This window comes from Pteropus medius, unplaced genomic scaffold, assembly GCF_902729225.1.
Source record: "Pteropus medius unplaced genomic scaffold, Ma_sr-lr_union100, whole genome shotgun sequence".
In the NCBI taxonomy this organism is placed as follows: Eukaryota; Metazoa; Chordata; class Mammalia; order Chiroptera; family Pteropodidae; genus Pteropus; species Pteropus medius.
In genome coordinates this window covers 1,027,049-1,048,168 of record NW_024340701.1, presented here as the reverse complement: position 1 = coordinate 1,048,168, position 21,120 = coordinate 1,027,049, and the positions used below count along the sequence as shown (strand labels likewise).

The 21,120-nt window shown below is 44.9% G+C and overlaps 1 protein-coding gene across 12 annotated transcripts in view; it reads left to right on the top strand.

Annotated features, from left to right (window-relative positions):
• Nucleotides 1-10,059: 10,059 nt before the first annotated feature.
• Nucleotides 10,060-21,120, top strand: part of ERI3 (ERI1 exoribonuclease family member 3) — a 122,081-nt gene continuing 111,020 nt past the window's right edge. For 5 of the 12 annotated variants that reach the window (XM_039883890.1, XM_039883892.1, XM_039883942.1 and 2 more), the window contains exons 1-2: nt 10,127-10,481; nt 12,466-12,541. In XM_039883890.1, coding sequence (XP_039739824.1) covers nt 10,347-10,481; nt 12,466-12,541 — 211 coding nt within the window. In that variant the 5' untranslated portion in view covers nt 10,127-10,346. Of the gene's footprint in view, nt 10,482-12,465; nt 12,542-21,120 lie in introns of all 12 variants that reach the window. The other 7 variants (XM_039883960.1, XM_039883918.1, XM_039883969.1 and 4 more) reach the window with 7 other exon arrangements.

The following is a 21,120-nucleotide window of genomic DNA, read 5'->3' as shown; positions in this document are numbered from 1 at the left end:
TCTCTGGGACTTCTTTCTTTCTTTCTCCCCCTCATCTTTCTAGCTTGCCCTTCTATCATTTCTCGAAGCTCCACTGCTTACACACAGTCTGTGACTCCTCTACCCTACTGCCATTCTGCTCACAGGGTGGGTCACCCGGGCTTCAGTGGAGTGCTAGAGCTGGCAAGCAGTATAGTTTTCCCCCAACTTAGCAGAATGGCCCTTTTCCCTCCTGCTCTCGCTGCTGGTTCCTTCCCTAAGCCCTGCCCAAATACCATCTCTAATACCCTCCCTTCATTCGAGTACCTTACCCTCTCTCCTTTAGGCCTCAGGTCTCTCCTTTTGACTTCTTTGTCCTTCCCTCCCATGCCTCCTCCCCTGTTCCCTTCTCCTATTTATAGGCATAGACTCCCTAAAAGGGACCACCCCAAATATGTCAAGGGTCTAGCCTTTCTGTAGTTCTAATCAGTGTCCTTCTGCTTTTCCCCTGCCCTTAGTGAGCTCTCCTCTCGGGCTCCCTTCTATCGCTTCCATCTGCCCTCTTTCTGTCTCCCTTTTTATCCCCTCCCCTGCCCCCTCCCCCCCCATTCTCACCTTCATTCTAACCTTCACAGGAGACAATGTTGGAGAAGGTGGAACATCCTGCCTGGCTCACAATAGGCTCTCAAAAAATGATTAAGCCCAAATTGGAGTCTCCCCATCCTCGTTCTCTCCCTACCCCTTCCCAGGCCCTGTAATGACTCCCTGTTCTCCTCTCCATTGGCACTCTTCTTCTGGGGAGAAATGTCAAGGCGATTGGGTATTCACGCAGCGCCTCCCCCACCCCCACCAACGTGTGTTTTGTCAGGTGCTATTTCTACAACGTCTTCATTACCTCCTAATTGGCCAAATCTCTTTTCTTTATTTTTCTTGTTAAAGACAGATTTAAAGAATGAGTTCAGTAGCTCAGCCATTTTCAGACCATCATTAATTTCCCGCCTTCTTATTTATTAATGGGGCAACTTCCTTGCTGGTATTTCTTGTTCCCTGGATATCTCTGCAAAAGCCTGCCTGGCTCACGCAGCCCCTGGGACCAGTGCTAACTCACTCTGACTTTGTGCTACCCTCAGCTGCTCTGGCATTCCCTCCACAGGGCCCCTGCTCTCACAGCCCTCTGTGGTCAAGGCCCCTCCACTCAAGGCCTGCAGGGAGGAGAGTAGGGAACACCCGCTGTGTTTTAGGCATAGCCGCTTCCTTTCTATGCACAAAGAGAACTGAGATCCCCAGTTCTCCCCTACAACCTATCTCACCTCCCATTGTGTTCCAGGTCCTATGCTAAGGTGAATACATGCTGTCTCACTGACTCATGGAGACTTTTAGGAACAAAAGAGGAAGTTAAAGCTTAGGGAGCAGCATGACTTGCCCAGGGTCACTCTGCTTAGAAGGGGGAGAGCCAGGTTGTGACCCATTTTACTGGTTACACAGCTTGAGCTTTTCCTCTATGCCACCTGCCTCAGGAAAGCCTGTGTGGAAAGGTCATGTTTAGGATAAGTCTTGATACAGAGGGAGAAACCAGGACCAGTGAGAAGGCAGCAGCACAGCAGGAAACAGAAGTCAGTGGCCTGAGGATTAGCAAGGCTCATCAGCAAACTGTTTTGGGGGGACCTATCTCTCCCCTCTGAACCTTGACCTCCTTGTGTTCCAGGTTCTTATCCTCCCATGTCAGTTAGCTGATCAACTCATGTTCTAATGAGGACTTTATTAATATATGGGAAGAGTTAGTCATCTGGGGACTCTTTCCATGCCTCTGAAGGGTGAGTCTGTGAACATGGCTTCCTTTGAGGCCTTCCAAATGTTTTCTAGGTTGATGCCTTATGATTCTGGTTCTCCAGGAGCCTCAGCCTTTCTCTCCAGGTGAGGAGGTTGGCCCTGCTGCTGCCCACAAATGCCTACCCACGCATGGGCATAGGTAAGAGTCAGTAAGCCTTAGGTTCCTTGTACTGACAGCTACCAGGGGATCTACAGCCCAGGCCTGGGTCTGAGCATATGCTGACTCCACCAGTGGCTTCTAAACCTTCTCTGAGTGATGGAGACTTGTGGTATGGTTTTGTTAGGATCCTCCTTAATCTTTCCATAATCAGGAATACTGTTATCTCCTAGGCTCTGAGCCCAGACTCCAGGTAAGGCCCTATTGTGCCCCAGGCCCAGCGGCTAAGGCTATAATTGCCTCCACACTGCTTGTGAGTGATGAGATGGTGATGAAAATGGTGATCCCAGGTCAGGGTGCAGGCCTAACACAGACAGCCTCTAGGACCCCGAGGCTGCCACCAAAGTCCAAATCACTGCTCTTCTCTTTGAAAATGAAAGCTCTGGGCAGGCCCTTAGAAGGATCAAGGAAAGGTAGGAAAAAGAACTCGGGGCAGAATCCTTCTGCTCCATCGGGGCTTCGACTGCCTTCCGGCAGCAGTAGCTGGGAGCAGTGGCAGTGCTGAGGAAGCATCCCCTGGGGCCAAGCTCTGGGAGCTGTGTTTTTACAGTAAAAGACCTTGTTTCTTGTTTCGTCCTGGTCATAACCCTGCTTAATAGAGACATTAAGATGAATGATTGAAGCTGCCTCTTTCCTTGCAGCCGGTAGGAGGGGCAGCCTGGCTGACCCTGGATAGAGGGGACACTGTGGGGATGGGTTGAGGTAGCCGGGGATCTACAAAGCATCCCCCTCCAACATAGAGCCTCAGCTCTGGTAGGCTGAAACCTCCTGCCCTCAAGGCTGCCTCATCCAGCAGGAGCTTTCCTATGTTGACTGTCCAAGGCTGTGTTCTGCCTCTCCAGTATTAAGCAAGAAAAGCCATCGTAGGTGGATAAGGGATGACAGGGACTTTTGCTTATACAGGCTTTCAAAATGGCTTCGATAAGCTTCTATACACACATGTTTTCATATTTATAAAAACAATAGCTAATAGTTATTGGGCACTCTCTCTGTTTCAGGGGCTGTGCTTTATATGCATTGTCACACCTGATTCTCACAACAGCCTCATAATACAGAATTATTATTCCCAGTTTACAGATGAGAAAACTGAAGCTTAGAGATGTTAAGCCACATGCCCAAGGTAACCCAGTTAATAAGTATTAGAGTTGGGCTATGAACCTAGGCAGTCTGACTTCAGAGCCTGTGCTCAAAACCCTTTGTCATCATATGCTGCCTCCAGTTTTACAAACTGATATAGGCTGGAACTGGGAGGAGGGTCGGGGAGGACTAGAGTTTTGTATCAGAACAGGAATTGATTTAGAGGTCAGAGACAACCGTTAGGGATAAACAGGCTCATCTCTGGATGGGGCTGCAGAAGCGGTGGGACCCCAGGGAGCACCACTGAGACAGGCTTCATTTACCATGTTTATGACAGGTCTGGTGAAGGGCAGCTCAGGGAAAGCTGCCCCTTCATAGATGATACCGAACACTTTGGACACGAAAATGTCTTGCTTTTTGTCTTCCCCTAAACCTCTCCTGCACTTGGTACTTTGCTGGGCATGGAGAAAATATTCAATAAACAGCTTCTAAAATATAAATGCTAAATACACGTCAAGAGCCACAGCAGCCTTGAACTATTTTCAGCAGAAAACAGAATGCTCTGTGCCTGCAGATGTAAGTGGACACATTTGAAGAAGGAGGGAAGGGTGGGCCAGAGACACTGCACTATCTAAAATCTTGCTACTCCAGGTGTAATCTTAGGACCAGCAACAGCAGCATCACCAGCAAACTTGTTAGAAATGCAGAATCTGAGGCCTTTCCCAGACCTGCATAATCACAAGTTGCGTTTTAACCAGGTCCCCATATGATTGGAATGCACAAGAAAGTTTGAGTAGCACTGCTGTAACATAGAACTGACCTATTCGCTGCCCTGCCTAAACTGTTCCATGGTTCTCTATTGCTCAAATACATTTTGAAGGCTTGCTTATAAGACTATATGCTATTTAACTCTTCCCTACTTCTCCAAACTCCTCTTTCGCCACTTGCTTTGCCATACTTTCAGCTCCAATAGCACTGAGTTGCTTCCCATCCACATGTGGGCCATTTCTTCACCTAGTGTCTTTACTCACACTATTCCCTTTGTCTGGAACACCCTCTTCTTAACTCTTTTCTTCCCCTCCTTTGGCCTGGGAAATTCCTACTCAGTCTTTAAGACTTGACTTAAATGTTACCTATTCTGGGAAATCTGTCCAGCTGTGATCTTCAAACCTTCATTGCAAGTGGTCTCTATGATCACAGTTATCACTCTGAGTGACACTTAGTTCTTTATGAATGTGTATCCCTCATTAGAGTGTAAACTTTGTGAAGGTAGGGACTGTGTCTGTTGTTCATGTTCTTGTCTGGGGCTTTCAAGGAGCCTAGCCCAAAGTAGGGAGAGTTAAAGAACAGCTAGGAAATAAGGCTGGAAGGGTAGGTTTGAGCCTGAGTGTAGAGAATTTGAATGCCAAGTCAAACCTCAGGAAGGAGAAGCTATGAAGCCACAAGGGGCCCAGTATAAAGATAAGGCCCTTCTAGTCTGGGAAGGCAGAGGAAGGTGGCCAGCAGTAAAAGGAGTTTATTCACTAAATCTTGAGGGGAAAAAAGGTAGTATCATGGAAGTCCCAGTGGATACCTGGCTACTGCTATACTTCTTTATAGGAAGCTGATACCTGGCTACATCCAGTATAGGAAGTTAGGCAACATCCCCTGACCCAAATATCTATCAATCTACTGTTTTACATGGGACTGAAAAGCTTCTCAGAGAAAATAAATTTGAACCAAGCCCATAACTGGATCACGTATATACCAGCATGGCTACAGTGGGGTTGTATGGACAACCCAATGGACACCATATTGCTTGGAGGGCCAGCAGAGCCCCAGAAAGAGAGACCTAATGTAGAGGAGGGAGAAGTCTGGCAAATGAGCCAGTTTCTACAATAGGACTAAGGGTTAAAGAGGGATGATGGCTCTGGTTCAGTATGATGGCTCTGATATAAACTCGCCTTGTCTTGGCTGCTCTAGTGGTAATAGGTGTGCACAAGAAAAAGGACTGGTTGAATGAGTAGAAAGAGCTGTCTCTGAAACACTTTAGAGCTCAAACAACCCTCCTGAGGGGCTCCATATTCCCCTAGCTGAATGTAACATAGAGGGAGCTTCTTTTTACTTTTTGAGAGAATGCCATGCTCTTGCAGTGTCGTGGCATCATGAGGCAGAAATTTGTGAGTGGATTTGGAAAAACCGAGGGAGCCTGGACTTGAGGAGAGGAGCTGGCACCACTCCAAAGGGGCCAAGTTGAATGCTGGTATCTGATGGGAAAAGCTCCAGCAGACAAGAGGAGAGAGCTGACCTTGAAGCTGAGATGGGAACAGGCAAAAGGTGAAAGTGCTGGTGGCTCATGACCAACCTCAAGGGAAAATCAATGAAGGAAACTTCACTCACTGAGCACCTACCTTATTAGGGTAAGTAGATACTTTTCTTCACTTTATTGGTTATGCAGGTATTATCTCCATTTTATAGTGGAGGAAACACACTCAGAGAAGGTGACTTTACTTATTCATCAAAAATATGCACTTGGAATATAAAGATGATTGAGACACAGTTCTCTTCCTTAAGGATCTCAGATGATTTTAGGTGAGAGATACAGAGGCAAATCATTTTATTACAGAGTAGTCCTTAGACAAGAATAGATGTTAAGCACAGAGTGCAATGAAACCACAAAGAGATTCTCCAGTAACAGGGTTCAGTAAGTGTCAGAGCCAGGATTCAGATCCTGGACCATCTGAATCCCAAACTCAGCAACTTCCACCACTCTAGCTGCATAGCTATAGTTGTCAGGACCCTCAGTCATAATCTGAGTTCTGGGGAAGGGTAGTAGCCCTTGCTACTGGCAGGGAATTTTTAAGAGCAAGGAAAGAATAGTGAGAATTGGGATGTGGCATGTACAGGTGACCCAGCAGCACCTCAAGCCCAAAAAAGAAGATAATGGTGCCCTCATGGTTACCAGGTCATGGAGATCCTCCCCTGGGACCGGATTTATTCCAGAGCCTAGAGGTGGCAGTAAGTGGTTCTAGCTACAAGAGCCACTGGGGGCAAAAAAACAGGCTGGTTCTTAGAGAGGCTGATTGGGACCATCTTCTTCTTCAAGAATGCAGGGTCTCAAAAATCAAGCTGCGATTGAGAAGAGAGGCCATGTTCGAAGTGGCAGTAGGGATATGAGAATGAAATCGACAATTCTTGGGTTAGAAAGAGAACTTGCCCAGTCTCTAGGATCATGATCTCCTTTTTGCTTCTGTTGAGTTCAATAGATCTTGACAGGATTATCTGCTTTTTTGAAAACAACTTTTCTGCTTAAAAAACTTTGCTTCCCCCCACTTCTGAGCACCAGGTCAGGAAGAGGCCTGGGGACCCAATCTTTTTTAGGGATGCTGGACAGCCCAACCTAACCTGCCACAGTTGGGGCAAGGCTGTGAGCCACACCTCTGGAACATGTTAAGAGAGGGTGAAGTCAGAGGATCAGAGGCGGGGAGGCTAGGACTAGAGAGGGGAGGGAGAAGGCTGAGAGAGTAGAGCAGCTTGGAGAAGAGAGCCTCCCTAGGCAGGTGGCTCCATTTGATTTCCGATTTAAAGGGGAGGCTTAGATAGCCAAGAAGAAAAAGGCTAATAAGAAAAATATTAAACTGCAGTGTGTGTGTCCCCAGGGACTTCCTGTTGCTATGACTGACCTCCCGGAGAGCGCCATTCGTTCCCGAGTATGGCAGCTTTATAGGCACTTGTAGGCCTGCAAAGAACACCAATTTGCTGCTGCAGTTTGTTTTGATAACTGAAACTTTCAATAAATCTATATTAAAATCAAAGGGAAAATTAACTAGGCCCCAGTGAGGGGCACGGAGATAAGGGAGCGCATTACCACCCTGGCCTCAGCCACCCCACATCCGTCTCTTAGTTCAGATTCAGGTCACCAGGGAGATGAATGGCTCAGACTCAAGGGGAACAGGCCTGGGGAGAGCAGAGCGAAGAAGGTATGGCCAGGTCCAGCCCCACTGCTCCTGAAACAGAAAAGTCCGTAGGGGTAGGGTGGGATCGGAGGTGGGCAGAGTTGGGGGGGGTGGGGGGAAGGTGGGTTGTGGTCACAGTAGGAAGAGGAGCTGGTGAGAGGGGTGGGTGAAGGGTAAGAATAATAGAAATAGCCAATATTTACTCAGTTCCATGCCAGATACTGTGCTACGCATGTTTGGATTTAATTATAATGACAAGTAGGTACTAGTATTATCTCCATTCTAGAGATGAAGAAACTGAGTCTCAAAGAGGCATGTGACTTGTCTAAGGTCACAGATGGAGCCAGGACTCAAACCTTAGTAGACTCTCTCTGAGCTTACACTCCACTATGCTGTCTTATGTCGGGACTGTGAATAGCAGAAGCAGGTTTTCCAGTTCTCAGATAAAAATGTTTCAGACCCAGTCTGGGTTCTCTCAGTTGTGCCAAGTTTGGGGACTGCCATGGGTCCTGGGTTCTCAGCCTTTTGATTGCTGAACCCAAGTCCTTGGGTCCTGGGTTCTCAGCCTTTTGATTGCTGATTAAGATCCCAGCTATGATGGCCATCTTGCTGTACTTCCTGGTGGCTTGACAGGACAGTAGAAGAACCAACTTGGTCCTCTCTTTGGCCTCTGTTCTCAGTGTTCACTTTAGCTCAGTCACTTAATCTAGCAGCCTGGAGACTGCCCAGGATATATCTGTGTCTGTGTATTGGATTCAGTTCATTTGCCTTCAGAAATTCACTTGCCTGATCTCCAACTCTCACCTTGGGCCTTGGCCATGTGATTTTAGACAGCTTAGCTGCCACTACTATCATTCACTTACTAACACATTTGGTTGTCTTAGCTTTCTCTGGAAGGAGGGTTAAGTTTTGACAGCACCTCCAATGTGCCCTCTATGATGGGACTGCAGTGGGTCTAATTTGACTGAACCAGAGGCTATGACTCCTCTTGCCATTTCTGGTCTCAGATGAACCACTGTGTAGATCTGTGTGTGGGTTATGGTACCCTCTGTGGCTACAATCCTTTCTCCCAGTCTGAGAAGTGATGGTTCTACATGGCCTATATGACAGAGCAACTAGCTATTTTTTCTTTGAAGTTCTGGTTAACTTTATACAACCTTTTATTTTCTTTCCCTCCCTCCCAGCCTCACTTCCCGTCTTCCCATCACTCTTGCTGCCCTGGGATTATACTTCCCAATGAAGTCTTACTACGCAAGCTTTGCCTCAGCTTTGTTTGAACTAGAGAACAGGGGGAATCACAACAGAGTCAAATGCTTGAGGACACCAAATGCTAAGTTAGAGGGAATGTAAGGCACCAAATGTATACTGAGCTCTTATACTATGCTATTATTTGAATGTGTTTTTCCTGGCCTTTGTCTAAAAAGAGCTTACAGTTAGGTGAGGTCCTGGAAGCTGTACAGCGGAGCTCTAGAGGACCAAGGAGGAAAGAGCACACTCTGGGGGAAGTCTAGGTGATCATGGGAGGCTCCATGGAGGATACTGGGGATAGGCCTTAAAGAAAGCCTCCAATCCAGACAGTGTAAGTTTACTTCATTCTTACAGCCAAGGTTGGCTGTGCCCTATTCTTAGGCCAGGCTCAGGATATAATAAAGCCAGAGACAGGGGATGCCATCTCAGGGCCTCTTATTTGTCCAGTTGTATTTATCTATTTATTTACTTGTTTATTGTCTGTTCTTCCTCTCTCTCTACCCTGCCCCCCAAATATGAAAGTTCTTTAAAGATATAGGTTTTGTGTGTCCTATTCGCTAATGAATCTTCAGCAACAAAAATAGTACCTGACACTTAGCAGAGGCACTATAATGTTTAGATGATATTAACGGGAGGAGGAAGACCCAATTCCAACTCCAAGAATCAGAGGATAGTCAGGTGTGCTTCTACTTTATTGACCTTGGGTAAAGCGACATCTGTCCCTGATGATGTTTATTCTTTCATTTGTCCACAAACATTTACTGAGTGCCTGCTTTATGCCTGGCACTGTGCTGGGGTATTACTGATACAGCATGAACAATATGGAAACAATGCTTACCTTAAAGGAGTTTACAGCCCTGGGGGAGGAACAAAAAGGAAATAGACAATTATAAAACAATATGATAAACTCTGTAGGTGCAGAGCAGCATCACCTAACCCATTATGTGGGATTAAGGAAGGTATTCCCAGCTCAAATGGGAACCATTATGTTAAGGTCAGATATCACAGAAGTGGAAGGGCCCAGAAATGGCATAATTTTTCTTAAGTGAAAATATGCAGATGGCAGACTGAGAGAGGGCTTGGTGAAGCTAGGCCCAGGAGATGATTCCTAGCTGACTGGGAGGCTGTCAAAGACATCATTGGTTTGGCTTGGCCAAGGCTGGGGTTTCCCAGCTCAGAACCTGGTACCCATGACTTCCTAGAGAGCATAACCTAGATGAAGAAACACATTTTTGCCTTTGGCCAGAGTTCCCTCCAGCCAACGTAAGAGACTCTCTATGGAAGTTCCCCACAGCTGAGGCCAGAATCCTTTTAACCCTGAAGTTCCCTCCCAAGCCGACCTGAACAAGTCATTTCCCTCTTCCTTAGGAAAGTCCTTATGAAAACTTAGAAAAAGTTAGAAAAAAAGTAAGCATTTTCTTCTTAGCCTAAAATACCCCTCCTCTCAGTTCTCCCCGAGGCCCACCCACCACAGAGAGTGAAGGATAACGACTTGTTGAATGAAAGGAAGCATGAGAGGGTGTCATCTAAATATAACATCGCCTTATAAGCCTATATTCACCTTATGAGTATATTGTAAGGTGGGAAAACGAAAATGGACCTGGGTCTCTCTAGACCTTGGAAAGTTCGTTTTTTCAAAAAAAATTTCTATCGTGGATCAGAAGTGAGCCCTCTCCTTTACTGTCTTCAGAGTACGTGCCACCTCAAAACTACAAGTCCCATAAGGCCAGCTGCTGGGAGTCACCATCTTGACACACCTTAGCGCGCATGTCGGCGGGAGAGTAAGCCTTTGGGGAGAAGAAGCCCCGCCCTCCTGCGGCCCATTGGTTGAAAGAGCCGGTGGCAGGCTCAGCGGTTGGCCACTGCGTCCGCCCGTCGGTCGCGTCGGCCGGGGTCAGAGTGCGCGGAGGTGAGTCGGTGTGTTGTGCACTCGTGGTGCTGGCTGCCGCTGTTGAGGCGGCGGGGAACGGGCGGTGGGGAGCGGCGGAGCTGTCCCTGCCTCTGCCTGGACGGCGCCGCAGTCGGCGCGGGCCGTGCCCGCGGCCGTAGACTGCCCTGAGCGCCTGCTGAGGCCGAGGGAGACGTCGGGGCCTGCACCTGGAGGGAGCCTGCCGCGCTGGCCCCGAGGAGGGGGCGTTGCCATGGCGACAGCCTCTCCTGCTGCTGATGGGGGGCGGGGGCGGCCCTGGGAAGGAGTGCTGGTCTCCTGGCCCCCTGCCCCAACCCTTACTCTCCCCTGGACTTGGATGGGCCCGAGTTGGGGGCAACACCCCGGGGTGGGTAATGCGGAGTGGGCCCCCAGATTGGGCCCCGGTTGATGCATGCGGGGTGAGGGTCGCGGCGCGCAGTTTGTGCATCCTAGGGTGCTAGCCCATGTGCTCACCCTGGGTGCATGATCCACTGAGTTACGTTCAGGTGGAGAGGGAGCGGGGCAGGGCTTTGCAAGACAGACTGGGTAGGCGATTAAGGACGCTGACTTCCTGTATGGGATTACCAGGGAAGAAGAAGAGAGGTTTGACCAGAGAGGATAGAAACCCACCAAGGAGATAGTAAATAGGATATCCCCTTTTCTTCTCCCCAACACCCACACATACACACAGTATTAGCAGTTTACCTCTGTAAATCTGTACAGGTATAGTAGTAGATAATGAATGAACAAGGGGCCTAATCGGGCTAGCTTTCTGTTTGTTCCTGCAAATGTTGCAGCAACAGGTGCTTTCTTACTGTGAACTTGGATTAAGGCTTGACTGCGAGTTCTTGCAAAATATAACTGCTTCTTGTTGACTTGGAAGATGCTGAATGTGGTCCCTCATTGGGGGTTTGGATTCTGTCCTTAGGGCTGGATTTTGCAAACTGAAAGTGTCTATCATTGCCTCTGCTATAGGTCTCTGGTCCCTTCCAGGATATTAGCTCTTGTCAGACATTTTATCAGTCTCCCTGCTGAAGGGCAAAAAATCCACGAAGCCCATTGGCTAAAGACTATACACTGTTTGAACTATAGTAGGTTGTGATTGGTTGAATGATTTTTGGTTGTTGAGTTTCTACCAGAAATTGGCTTCATCAAATTCTGCTTTATTCTGACTTTATCATACACAGCATGCCTTGTTTTAGTGGGTTCATGCCTGGAGCTTAAGTATATTATACCTGAATCCCCTACCATTTAAAAGCCAATTTATAAACAGGGACTTGGAGTGTGACTCCACTAATGTGTGTGTCTGTGATCTTGGTTAGAAACCCACTTGGCTGCCTTTCATCAGAGATGGGGGTTGGGGGAAGGGAGCTGCCAGGAAGTGATTGATAAGGTTTCCTTTATGGATTCTGTGGTGCTTCACTGGAGCTCAGAGCACTTTGGCAACTTAAGCACTCCAAATTAAAAGCTCATTAACAATTCCTGCCCAAAGATCCTGTAAATAATCGGCTAGCTAGGTCATAGAACTTGGCTGAGAGCTCTCCTTCCAGCTTGAAATTTCCAAATAAAAGTGCTTTTATTTCCTTTCATTTTGAAAAATGTTTTCTTTGTGGTGGGGTAAGTTGGTGAGTGGCATTCTCCCAGAGTATTTGGGTAGAATAAATTCTTGAATGTGTAGAGTGGTAGACAGGAATAGGTTGGTTCCAAACCTAGCTGTTTCTTTGTGCAAAGGGCACTGCTCTCTTACAACTTGTAGTCCTTTGGAAGATTTGAATTCGGTGATAAGTGTGATAGGTGTCCATTTATGATTTCTCTTGGGACTTGGTTACCTTTACTTTCTTAGAACTTGAGGCAGACCTGGAGGTATCCTGCAAGTGTTCCCTGGTCTATGTGGCCATTTGCAACATGGCTTGTGGGTTGGTGGCAACCAACCCCTCTTCCAATCCTGGCCTCAGTTCCTGAGTTCTGAATATCGTCAGCCTTGTTAGTTACCACTTCTTGACTAGAATTCTTGGATTATCCAGAGAGCCATCACTTCATAGCCATCTTTCTCACTCTAAGCTCAGATATTGTAAATGTTTAATGTTTCTAGGAAATAAGCTTCCGTGGGAAGAAAAGTATGCTACTAGAGAACATGAAATTCATCATTCCAAAAATGCATAGTACTAGTAGTTTTTGAAAATTCTGTTCAGGCACTGTCCTTACACATAGATAGCTGTTATCCCAAAGTAGTTTGAATTTAGGAGTTCAAATATAATGTGGTCCTTCAATTGTTTTAAATAGCAGCCCCTTGGGTATTTGATCCTTTGTATCGAAATAGACTTGTTGCAGAGATGTGTATTTATCCACAGCATTGGGGCTTTCCAGCTCTCACAGAACCTTCAGTATCCCCAGCTACCAACCTTGGCGTCTTCGAAGTAAGGAGAGGTGAGAATCCTGTTGCATGGTCAAGTATGGCTTGACTTCTTCCTTATGAGTATTTGGGCTTGGAGGGTGAGGGGTAGGGGTGCAGATTGTATTTTTCTGTAGCTTTTTCTAATAAGACGCCATATGCTCAAAGACTACTGAAACTTACCCAAAGTCTATGAAGTGTGAGAGTTGGAGATGGAGTATCCAGACTCTCAAGTTCTCTTATGATTTCTTTGTGGACATTGCATGAATAACTACTTTAGGTTCAGAAAGTTTGAATAGAGCTGGAATAGTTCTTTATCCTGATAAATACACATCTTTAGACAGTAGGATAGAACACATTCACTTGGCTTTTGATAATACATTTGACCACGGCCTTTGAGGTCTTGGTTTAGTTTGGGTTGTGGGTCAGCTTTGGGTGGATAGTTAATCCCAGCCTGTCTCCATTTTACAAGAATCGGGGCTAGCCAAAAAGGTGGACTCTGATGATTGATATTCAGGATCTCAGAAACTCTGTGTTCAATAATAAGGGCCGGGCACTTCTCTAGGTCCTGGGATTGTGGTGGTAAATAAGATAGTTACTGTCCCTGACACCAAAGAGCTTACAAATTCATGGGAGGACAGATAGTAAAGAAGCAATTACACTCTGAGAGTGCTATAATAAGGTAAGTATAAGTGCTCTGGAAGCACTCAGAAGGGTCCCTCACACAGACTGGTGGGCTCAGGAAAGGCTTCTCAGAGGAAGTAACCTCATCTAGAATTAGATGAAAACTTGAGGGAGCAAGTGTGAAGGTCAGAGCGTTGTCGAATTTGTGAAACTGAAGTTCAAGGTAATTGAGACAATATTCTGTGGGAAGGGGGCAAGAAAATATGGTGAGAAATGAAACAGGAAATGTAAGCAGAGGACAGGGCCTTATAAGATCTTAGAATTAGATGGTGGGTGTAAAAAAATATTGACTAGGTCAGCAGACTTTTTCTATAAAAGGCTGGTAAATATTTAGGCTTTGTGGTTCTCTGTCACAACTCTACTCAATTCTGCTGTTAACAGCATGAAAGCAGCCGTAATACAAAAATGAATAAGCATGGCTGTGTTCCAGTAAACTTTATAAAAACAGGTGGCAACTGGATTTGGCCCGTGGACCATAGTTTACCAATCCCTGGATCAGACTATCAATAAGCCATTAAAAGGTTTTAAGCAGTGGACTGATAATTTGTGTTTTAGGAATTTCTTCTGATTTTAGTGTTAAGAGTGGATCAAAGGGGACATACTGGAGGTGGAGAGACCAGTAAGGAGCCTGTGGCAGTTACATTGGTAGCATTTTGTATTTCCTCCTTTGAGGCAGTATTTTAATACTTAATAATTGAATATAACTGAACCATTGTGTATATGTGTATACTGGTTCTCTTTATTGATTTCCAGGCCATCTACTAGTGCTTAAAGGATGTCTACCAAAGACTTTGTTGGAGATACCAGCTCCTCTTTCGCGGACTAGAAAAGATTTAGGAAGGCCAAGTTGGTGTTGAATGAATGAAAAAGCTTTGGGAACTCTTTTCTATTTAAAAAAGTAGGAAATAAATGGAGCACTGGTAGGGATCTTGGTCTTCGGACACGTAATGTGAATTGTTTTGAACTTTTGAACTATGTATGCAGAGGAGGACCTATTTTCCTAAGCTTTCCAGGACTTATCCTCATTCTAGACATGTCCTACTCAGTCTTTCCTTTCCTTGCTTGTAGCAAACTGATGACTTTTTCCCTCTATTTCTGGTTTTGGGAATGTATGATGGTATATGTCAGGCATAGGAACCGAATAAAGTTGAGTGTCCCATGAATTGTCTCCCTCCTCCTACAAGCCCCAGTGTACTTGCATAGCTGGAGGAAAGCCTTTAGGTTTCTAGTAAGTGTTAATGCGACCTCGGGCAACTGACTTACCTCTCTGAGTTTAGCTTTCCTATCTGTAAAGTGTAGATAGTGGAACTTAATAGGGTTGGTTAAAGAATTTAGCGAGATAATGTATGTAAAGCTCTTAGCACAGTATCTTAAATTTTTGTTACTAATAATATTTTACACAATAATTTTTTAAAAAGCAGCCACAATTTGGTCAGTTGGCCTTTGGCTTAGTATGTTTTGGGTCCTCACAGTTGTAATTGTGGTCATGTAATAGAAACATAGACCTTGGCTGAGGCAGCCCTTAGACAGGAGGAAGTTACAATTCAAGCAAGGCACTGGTCTTCATAATGAAAAATTTTCAGACAACAGAAGTTTCATTCAGCATCCCAGAATTTTCTTCAGGGTGGACCTTAGCCCCAACACCCATTAGTGAAGCAAATTGAGTGAGCAGCTACCGAAAAGTAATTCACTGAAGTGTGACCAGTCATTTCTAAATCCTAGTCTTTTGGGGTCATTTATTAGTGTTGCCACTGTTGTGGCATCTTTGTAAAGTGCCTCTCAAATGTCTTTTATTACTTTTCATCACCACTATGGGTCAGGTGGTCAGCATTGTTGTCCCTGCTAACCATCAAGGAAACTGAGGCCCAGGAAGGTTAAGTGTGTTGCCTGAGGTCATGCTATAAGGTACTGTCAGAGCTAGCGCAGATCTGCCTCCAGAAGAAATTGTTTACTTTATTGGTGTGATTTCTCTTCCTTTGAGTGAAAGATGTATAGTTACTACAGAACTGTAGTCTGATGTATGCCTTGTCCAGATCTGCTGGGCTTGATTTCGGTCCCACTTTATCCACTTGGTCCTGTTGGGTTTTAATTGATGGCTGCTAGGAACAGGCCTGTTGGGAAGCGGATTCCCTTTGGGTCATTGTTTTTAGCCCGTCCTCCTTTGGGGACATTCTTGGGGGAGCCTTGGGTTACAAGAGATTGCTTTGATATGTTCAAAATTGTGCCTTGTGCCCCAGAGCTACAGGTAAAATCAAAAGGCGGATAATTTATGGGAGTGTCAGAGCTGGCCGCTGGCACCTCAGGAAGCCATTAGTATGCCTGTTCAGACCCTCTGTGTCCTTGCGATTGATTCTTCTTTGCATGAGCTTGATTTGGGAAGCTGTAGATCTGTGGGTAGTGATTGGATGTGACAGTCCAAACACTGGTCCCTAAATTAATTCTTTTAATAGTATTCCAGCACTAAGGCAATGTTTCTCTCTCCCCGCTTCTCTTCCTCTCCTCTCTTCCTCTCCTCTCTTCCTTTCCTCTCTTCCTTTCCTCTCCCTTCCCTCCTCTCCCTCCTCTCCCTCCTTCCCCTTTCCTTCACCTCTCTTTCTCTTTCACTTACTCACTCACTCACTATGGAGGACAGAATGGGATGGGCTAGGAAGAAGGAACGAGAAAGAAAAAGAAGAAAGGGAGAGAGAGAAGGAAGGAATCAAGCAAGCAAGCGTTACTTGGTGTTTAGGCCCTGCTCTAACATGTTCAGATTCCGTAGCAATTGACATCATGACTTTGGACATATTCATTCATTCAGCACACATTGGCTCACACTTACTTTGTGCCTGGTCCTGTGCTGTGTGCTGGGAATACAGAAATGAATAAAACGTGGTCTTTGACCTTAAGGATCTGTATCTAGCTTAGTGTTGCTCAGACTTTTTATACTCATGCCTTATTTAGATGAAAAACAACTAATCTGATGTTTTTCTTTAATGCTACTTGAAATTTTAAAATGCATTAGAGAGTCTAACAAAAAACAAGCCCAAGAAAGTATCATGTCAAATATGATTTTTAAACACACGTACACATGCACACAGCTATACCTGCCATCTTCCATCCTTCTCACCTTCTACCTTAAAATTCTGGTACGAGGAGAAACAGATAAATAAAATATTACAATATAATGAGATAAAAAAATTATGAAATGGGGATAAACTGTGCTACTGGATCACACTTAAGCAATTAACTTTGTGATGGGGTATCTGTCATAAAGCTCCCAAAAGCTAGAGATTTGAGCTGGATTTTGAAGAAGGAGCAATAAGTTGCCTGGTGGAAATGGAAGTGCATTCCAAAAGAAAAGGAGGAAACTTTGCCACGGCACAGATTTGTAAAAGGAAACATCGCATTTGGGGAGCCCACCAAGAGCTGGTTGTCACCTTGCCTCCTGTCAGTTTCCCTGCTCTGTGAGGTGGGAGGATCGCTCCTCTGGAATTGTACTTGAGGCTTTGAGTTCTTGTGCTGCAGTTGTTTTAATCCAAGTTATCCTTTCCTGTTTCTGCCTTTTGTACCTAGGGGTGCAATTTGTTTTTCTTGTTAAAATATAAAAAAAATTATTATCAAAACAAATTTGGATGATTTGGACAAACTTAATTATTGTTGTGGTTGAGTTACTTTTAGTTAAAGTCACACCTTACCTCAAAAGAAAAACCGAAGTTGATATGCATTGTTAGCCTTATGGCTGATGGGGTAATCAGTCCAGTGGGGGAGATGTGGGCCCTCAAACATGGGAGAGGAGAACAGAGCCCCAGAGAGCTGAGAGCCTCCAACCCTTCGTTTTCTCGTATGTAAAATGGGAATACTGTTACCCGTTTTTCTTGATGAGAGCATTAAATGAGGTGAAATATATAAATCACTAACATAGTGACTGGCTTATAGTAGATTTTCAGAAAATGGTATTTCCCTTTCCTCTTTATCATGTATTAATAACATTAACTCCCTTTTACTGAGCACTTGCTGTTGTGCAAAGCACTTTATATACATTGCGTGATTGAATTGAACCCTTAAGAGATAGGTATTATTATAGGTATTACTACAAAGAATATGTGGTAGAGTCAGGGTTTGAACCTAGGCTTGGCTAATACCAGCATTTTAACAACTAGCTATATGACTCCTTTTTTCTATACCAGTTCTGCATCTTGGAAGCAGGGGTATAGAAGTTTCTGGGTACCTCTCCTCTGGGGTCAGATGCTGTCTACAAGTGTAGGGAGTGCTTACAGGGATAAGAGTACTATACCCAGCCCTCCCTCCATTTCTGTCCTATTTGTGGTGTGTTAGGAAATAAACCTCTGCCCCTTCTCATGTGCAGTGTGGCCACAATGGACTTGCAGGACTTTGCAAAGAGATGTTTCCCAGCTTTGGCCCCTCTATGGAGTTTGCCCAAGCTCCTGGTTGTGGCCGATAAGTTAGCATACTGCAGGTAAATCACAGTCACTTCTTTTTATGTGCTGCCTTGACCTGCTGAGAAAGGTAGGGGGAGAGTGAGCCTTCTGTGGCCTGTGATGTTGATAGAGATTAGCAGCTGCTTCTGATACTGGGTGAGCTTTCCCTAGCCCTGCCTTGGAGCAGAAGCAACTTTAGCTATAGGGCAGAGGAGTGACAGGTTGTAGAGAGGAAAATGTTTTGTCTAGGTGAAGACCCAGCTTTAGAATTCCTACTTCCATTCCACTTTGTGGCCATGTAGGGATTCCAGGGTACATTAAGCTTTGTTGTCTCAACTTCTGTCTTTCAGCAAACTAAACCTAGCTCTCAGGCTACGGGCCTCCACTGTGAGATTGTATAGAAGCTTGGGAGACAAGTGGTGAGGCCTGCTCCTTGTGTTGGGGCAACGGCCTAAGGCCCTGAACTGGGAGTTGGGAGCCCTGGCTTCGATTCTTAATCATATTTGCTATGTGAACCTTGTGCAATCCTTTTCTCTTTCTGGGGCTCATTTTCACTGGCTGGCTGGACTGTGTTGCCTCTTAGGTTTTCTTTCACCTTTACCAGTCAGATTTTTGTAGAGAGTGCTCTGGCACTAAGGATGCACTCATTAGATTGAAGGTTATGACTACTGAAGGCATATGGTTTATTTATATTTTTCCTCGGCTATTTTTAGCTGCCTAAGATAGAGCCTCTGACCAAGTGTGTTCCAGACAGGTGTTACTGAATTCTCTGTTGATGCTTCTGTGACTCAGGTGCACTTGTACTACAGGTCAGATTGGGACAGGGCCTTGCCCCAGGACTGGGAACTGGGGAAGTTGCTGCTGTCTCAGGTACTTCCGGTGGACTCAGAACCTGCCTTTGGTGCCTTGGAGTTTCTCTGGAATCCCCTGCTTCCCAGTCTGGCCTTTAAGGGAATGGATTGAACCCATGGGTGTGACAAACCCATGTTCCCCCCTGCCTCACTGAGATTACAAATATAAGCAGTTGGAGAGATGGGGTGGGAGTAGACCCTGTATCCCCCAGGCTCTCCTGGCCTGCATATGTGGATATTAAAGGATGGCCCCCTTCCTTCACCTTCCCTTCCCCCGTCCAGTAATGGAAGGCTATAAAATGTCTGTTTACCCAAGACACCAGAATGACTCCTCTGTGGTTCCACTAATCTGGTGATTTGGTGCTTCTCTGGTCTCTCAGGTAAATACAGATTGAGGCTTTTTATAAAGGCATATTATTTCCCTCATTAAATGTGTATTTTGGCACATGCGTTATTTACCTGACCGACAGTAATGGTTGCAGAGGAGCCATTGGTGTCTGTTGTGTAAATACTCTGCACAGAGACCATCCTCAAGGGGTTGTGGCTCAGGCCTGTTTCTCCAAGTCAGCTGGCCCTGTGGTAGTCCCTGTTTGCCCCTCCCCTGCCCCACTAGGGGGCTGGTCCCTTCATTTTGAGGAGAGAATCATTCATTTTCCTCCTTGCCGTAGGCTAACTGCCATTAATTTGCTAGGAGAAGGAAAAGGATATCTGAGAATAAATATGTATAAATCTTGGTTTCCAATGAAAGATAGTGTGCAGAAATATACAGAATGATAATCTGTTTCTTTTGAGTTCTGCCCCTCAACTAGAATACTCAAAATCCCAGTTGATGATATAAGTTCTGGACTGACTTATATTCTGCAAACTTGTGACTAAAGTATAAAGACAATAGAAAAGAGAAATCCCTAAGGTGCCAGAGGTGAGGTGCCACTGTAGAGAGGGCAGGGGTGTTTCCTGAGAAGGCCCTAATGGTGGCAGGAGTGCCCAGTGAGGGGACATCAAGTGTAGGCTCTAATCATGGAGACTCCATGTTTCGAGGGCTGGCTTTTGCTGGCCGTCCTGCCAGAGGAAGAGCATGCAGCCTACTAACTTCTGTGAGCAGTGTAGGGAGATCATACCCTCACATACTGTCCATTTTTGGTTTCTTTTTTTTTTTTTTTAAACCATATTGCATATGGATTAAAAAATAATTTTAAAAAGTTTGAAATAGACGAAATTTACTTAAAAGTTGGAAGTACAATATAAAGAAATTTTTTCCTCAACCATTTCAGGGTTAAGTGGCCAACCTAACACACCATCACTCTGAATACTTTGGGTATATTTCCTACCTGCAAGGACATTTTCCTACCTAACCACAATGCAGCCATCAAAACCAGGAATTAACATCGATAACGTTACTTCCATCTAATCCTCAAACCCCATTCAAGTTTTGCCAGTTGTCCCAATAATGTTCTTTATAGCAAAATGAACCAGTTCAGAATCGTGCATTGCATTTAGTTAACGAATCTCTTTGATCTCCTTAGATTTACCTCAGTACCTGTACCTTGATCTTCATGATCTTGATTCTTTTGAAGATTACAGGCTGGTTGTTGTGTAGACTGTTCTTCAGTTAGGATTTGTCTGATATTTTCTCATGATTAGATTTAGGTTATGCATCTTTTACAGGAGTATCACAGAAATGATGCTTTGTTCTCATTACATCCTATCATGTAGTGCATGATTTTGATTTATTCCATTATTGATGATGTTCATTTTGCTCACTTGATTAAGGTGATGTCTGCTAGGCTTCCCCAGTGTAAACTTACTCCCTGTAATAATAAGCATTCTGTGGGGAGATACTTTCAAACTATGTGAATATCCCTTATAAAAATATTTATTTATTTATTTATATCTTTATGGACTCATGGTTTCTTTTTTATTCAGTGCGTGATAATCCATTAATATCATTGTTTATTTGCCAGTGGGATCCCTTTCAAGTTGGCATCTGCATCCTTTTGATATGTTCCCATCATTCTTTGAGAATTTCCTTGCTTTCTTTCACAGTAAGATGTTCCAGGCTCATCTTGTTCTTTCCCTGCCATAGCTCTGGAATCAGCCATTTCTCTAAAGAGCTCTGGCTTTTCAGTGGAGAATGTCATTTAGAAGGCAGCTGGGTGCTATGTGTGCTCATTGCTATTGGAGTATTGCTGCTTCCTGTTCCGTCAGTAGACAGGCTTAGAAAATATTTATGCATGTGTGTATATATATTTGTATGTGTGTGTATACATGAACTCATGGTTTCTGAAATATATATATATATATATATATATATATATATATATATATATATATATGATGCAAATGTGAGTATACACACACACAAACTCACATTTGCATCATATATATATATATCAGAAACCATGAGTTCACACTGCGACCTCCAATTCCAGTTTGACAGCATGGATTTTTTTCCCCTTTCCGTATTTTAATTCTATACTCTAACAGTGAGAAATGTGGTTCCCATTACCCTTCTCTGATTAATTCCTCTGTATGTAACTCATGTCCCATTGTTGCCACGTCCTTTCCTCCTCTTGGGTGCCTTTTATACCCTGCCCATGACTCCCCACAACAGACTCCTCCGCACCTTCCCCTGTGGATGCCCTCCACACTCCACATGATCTC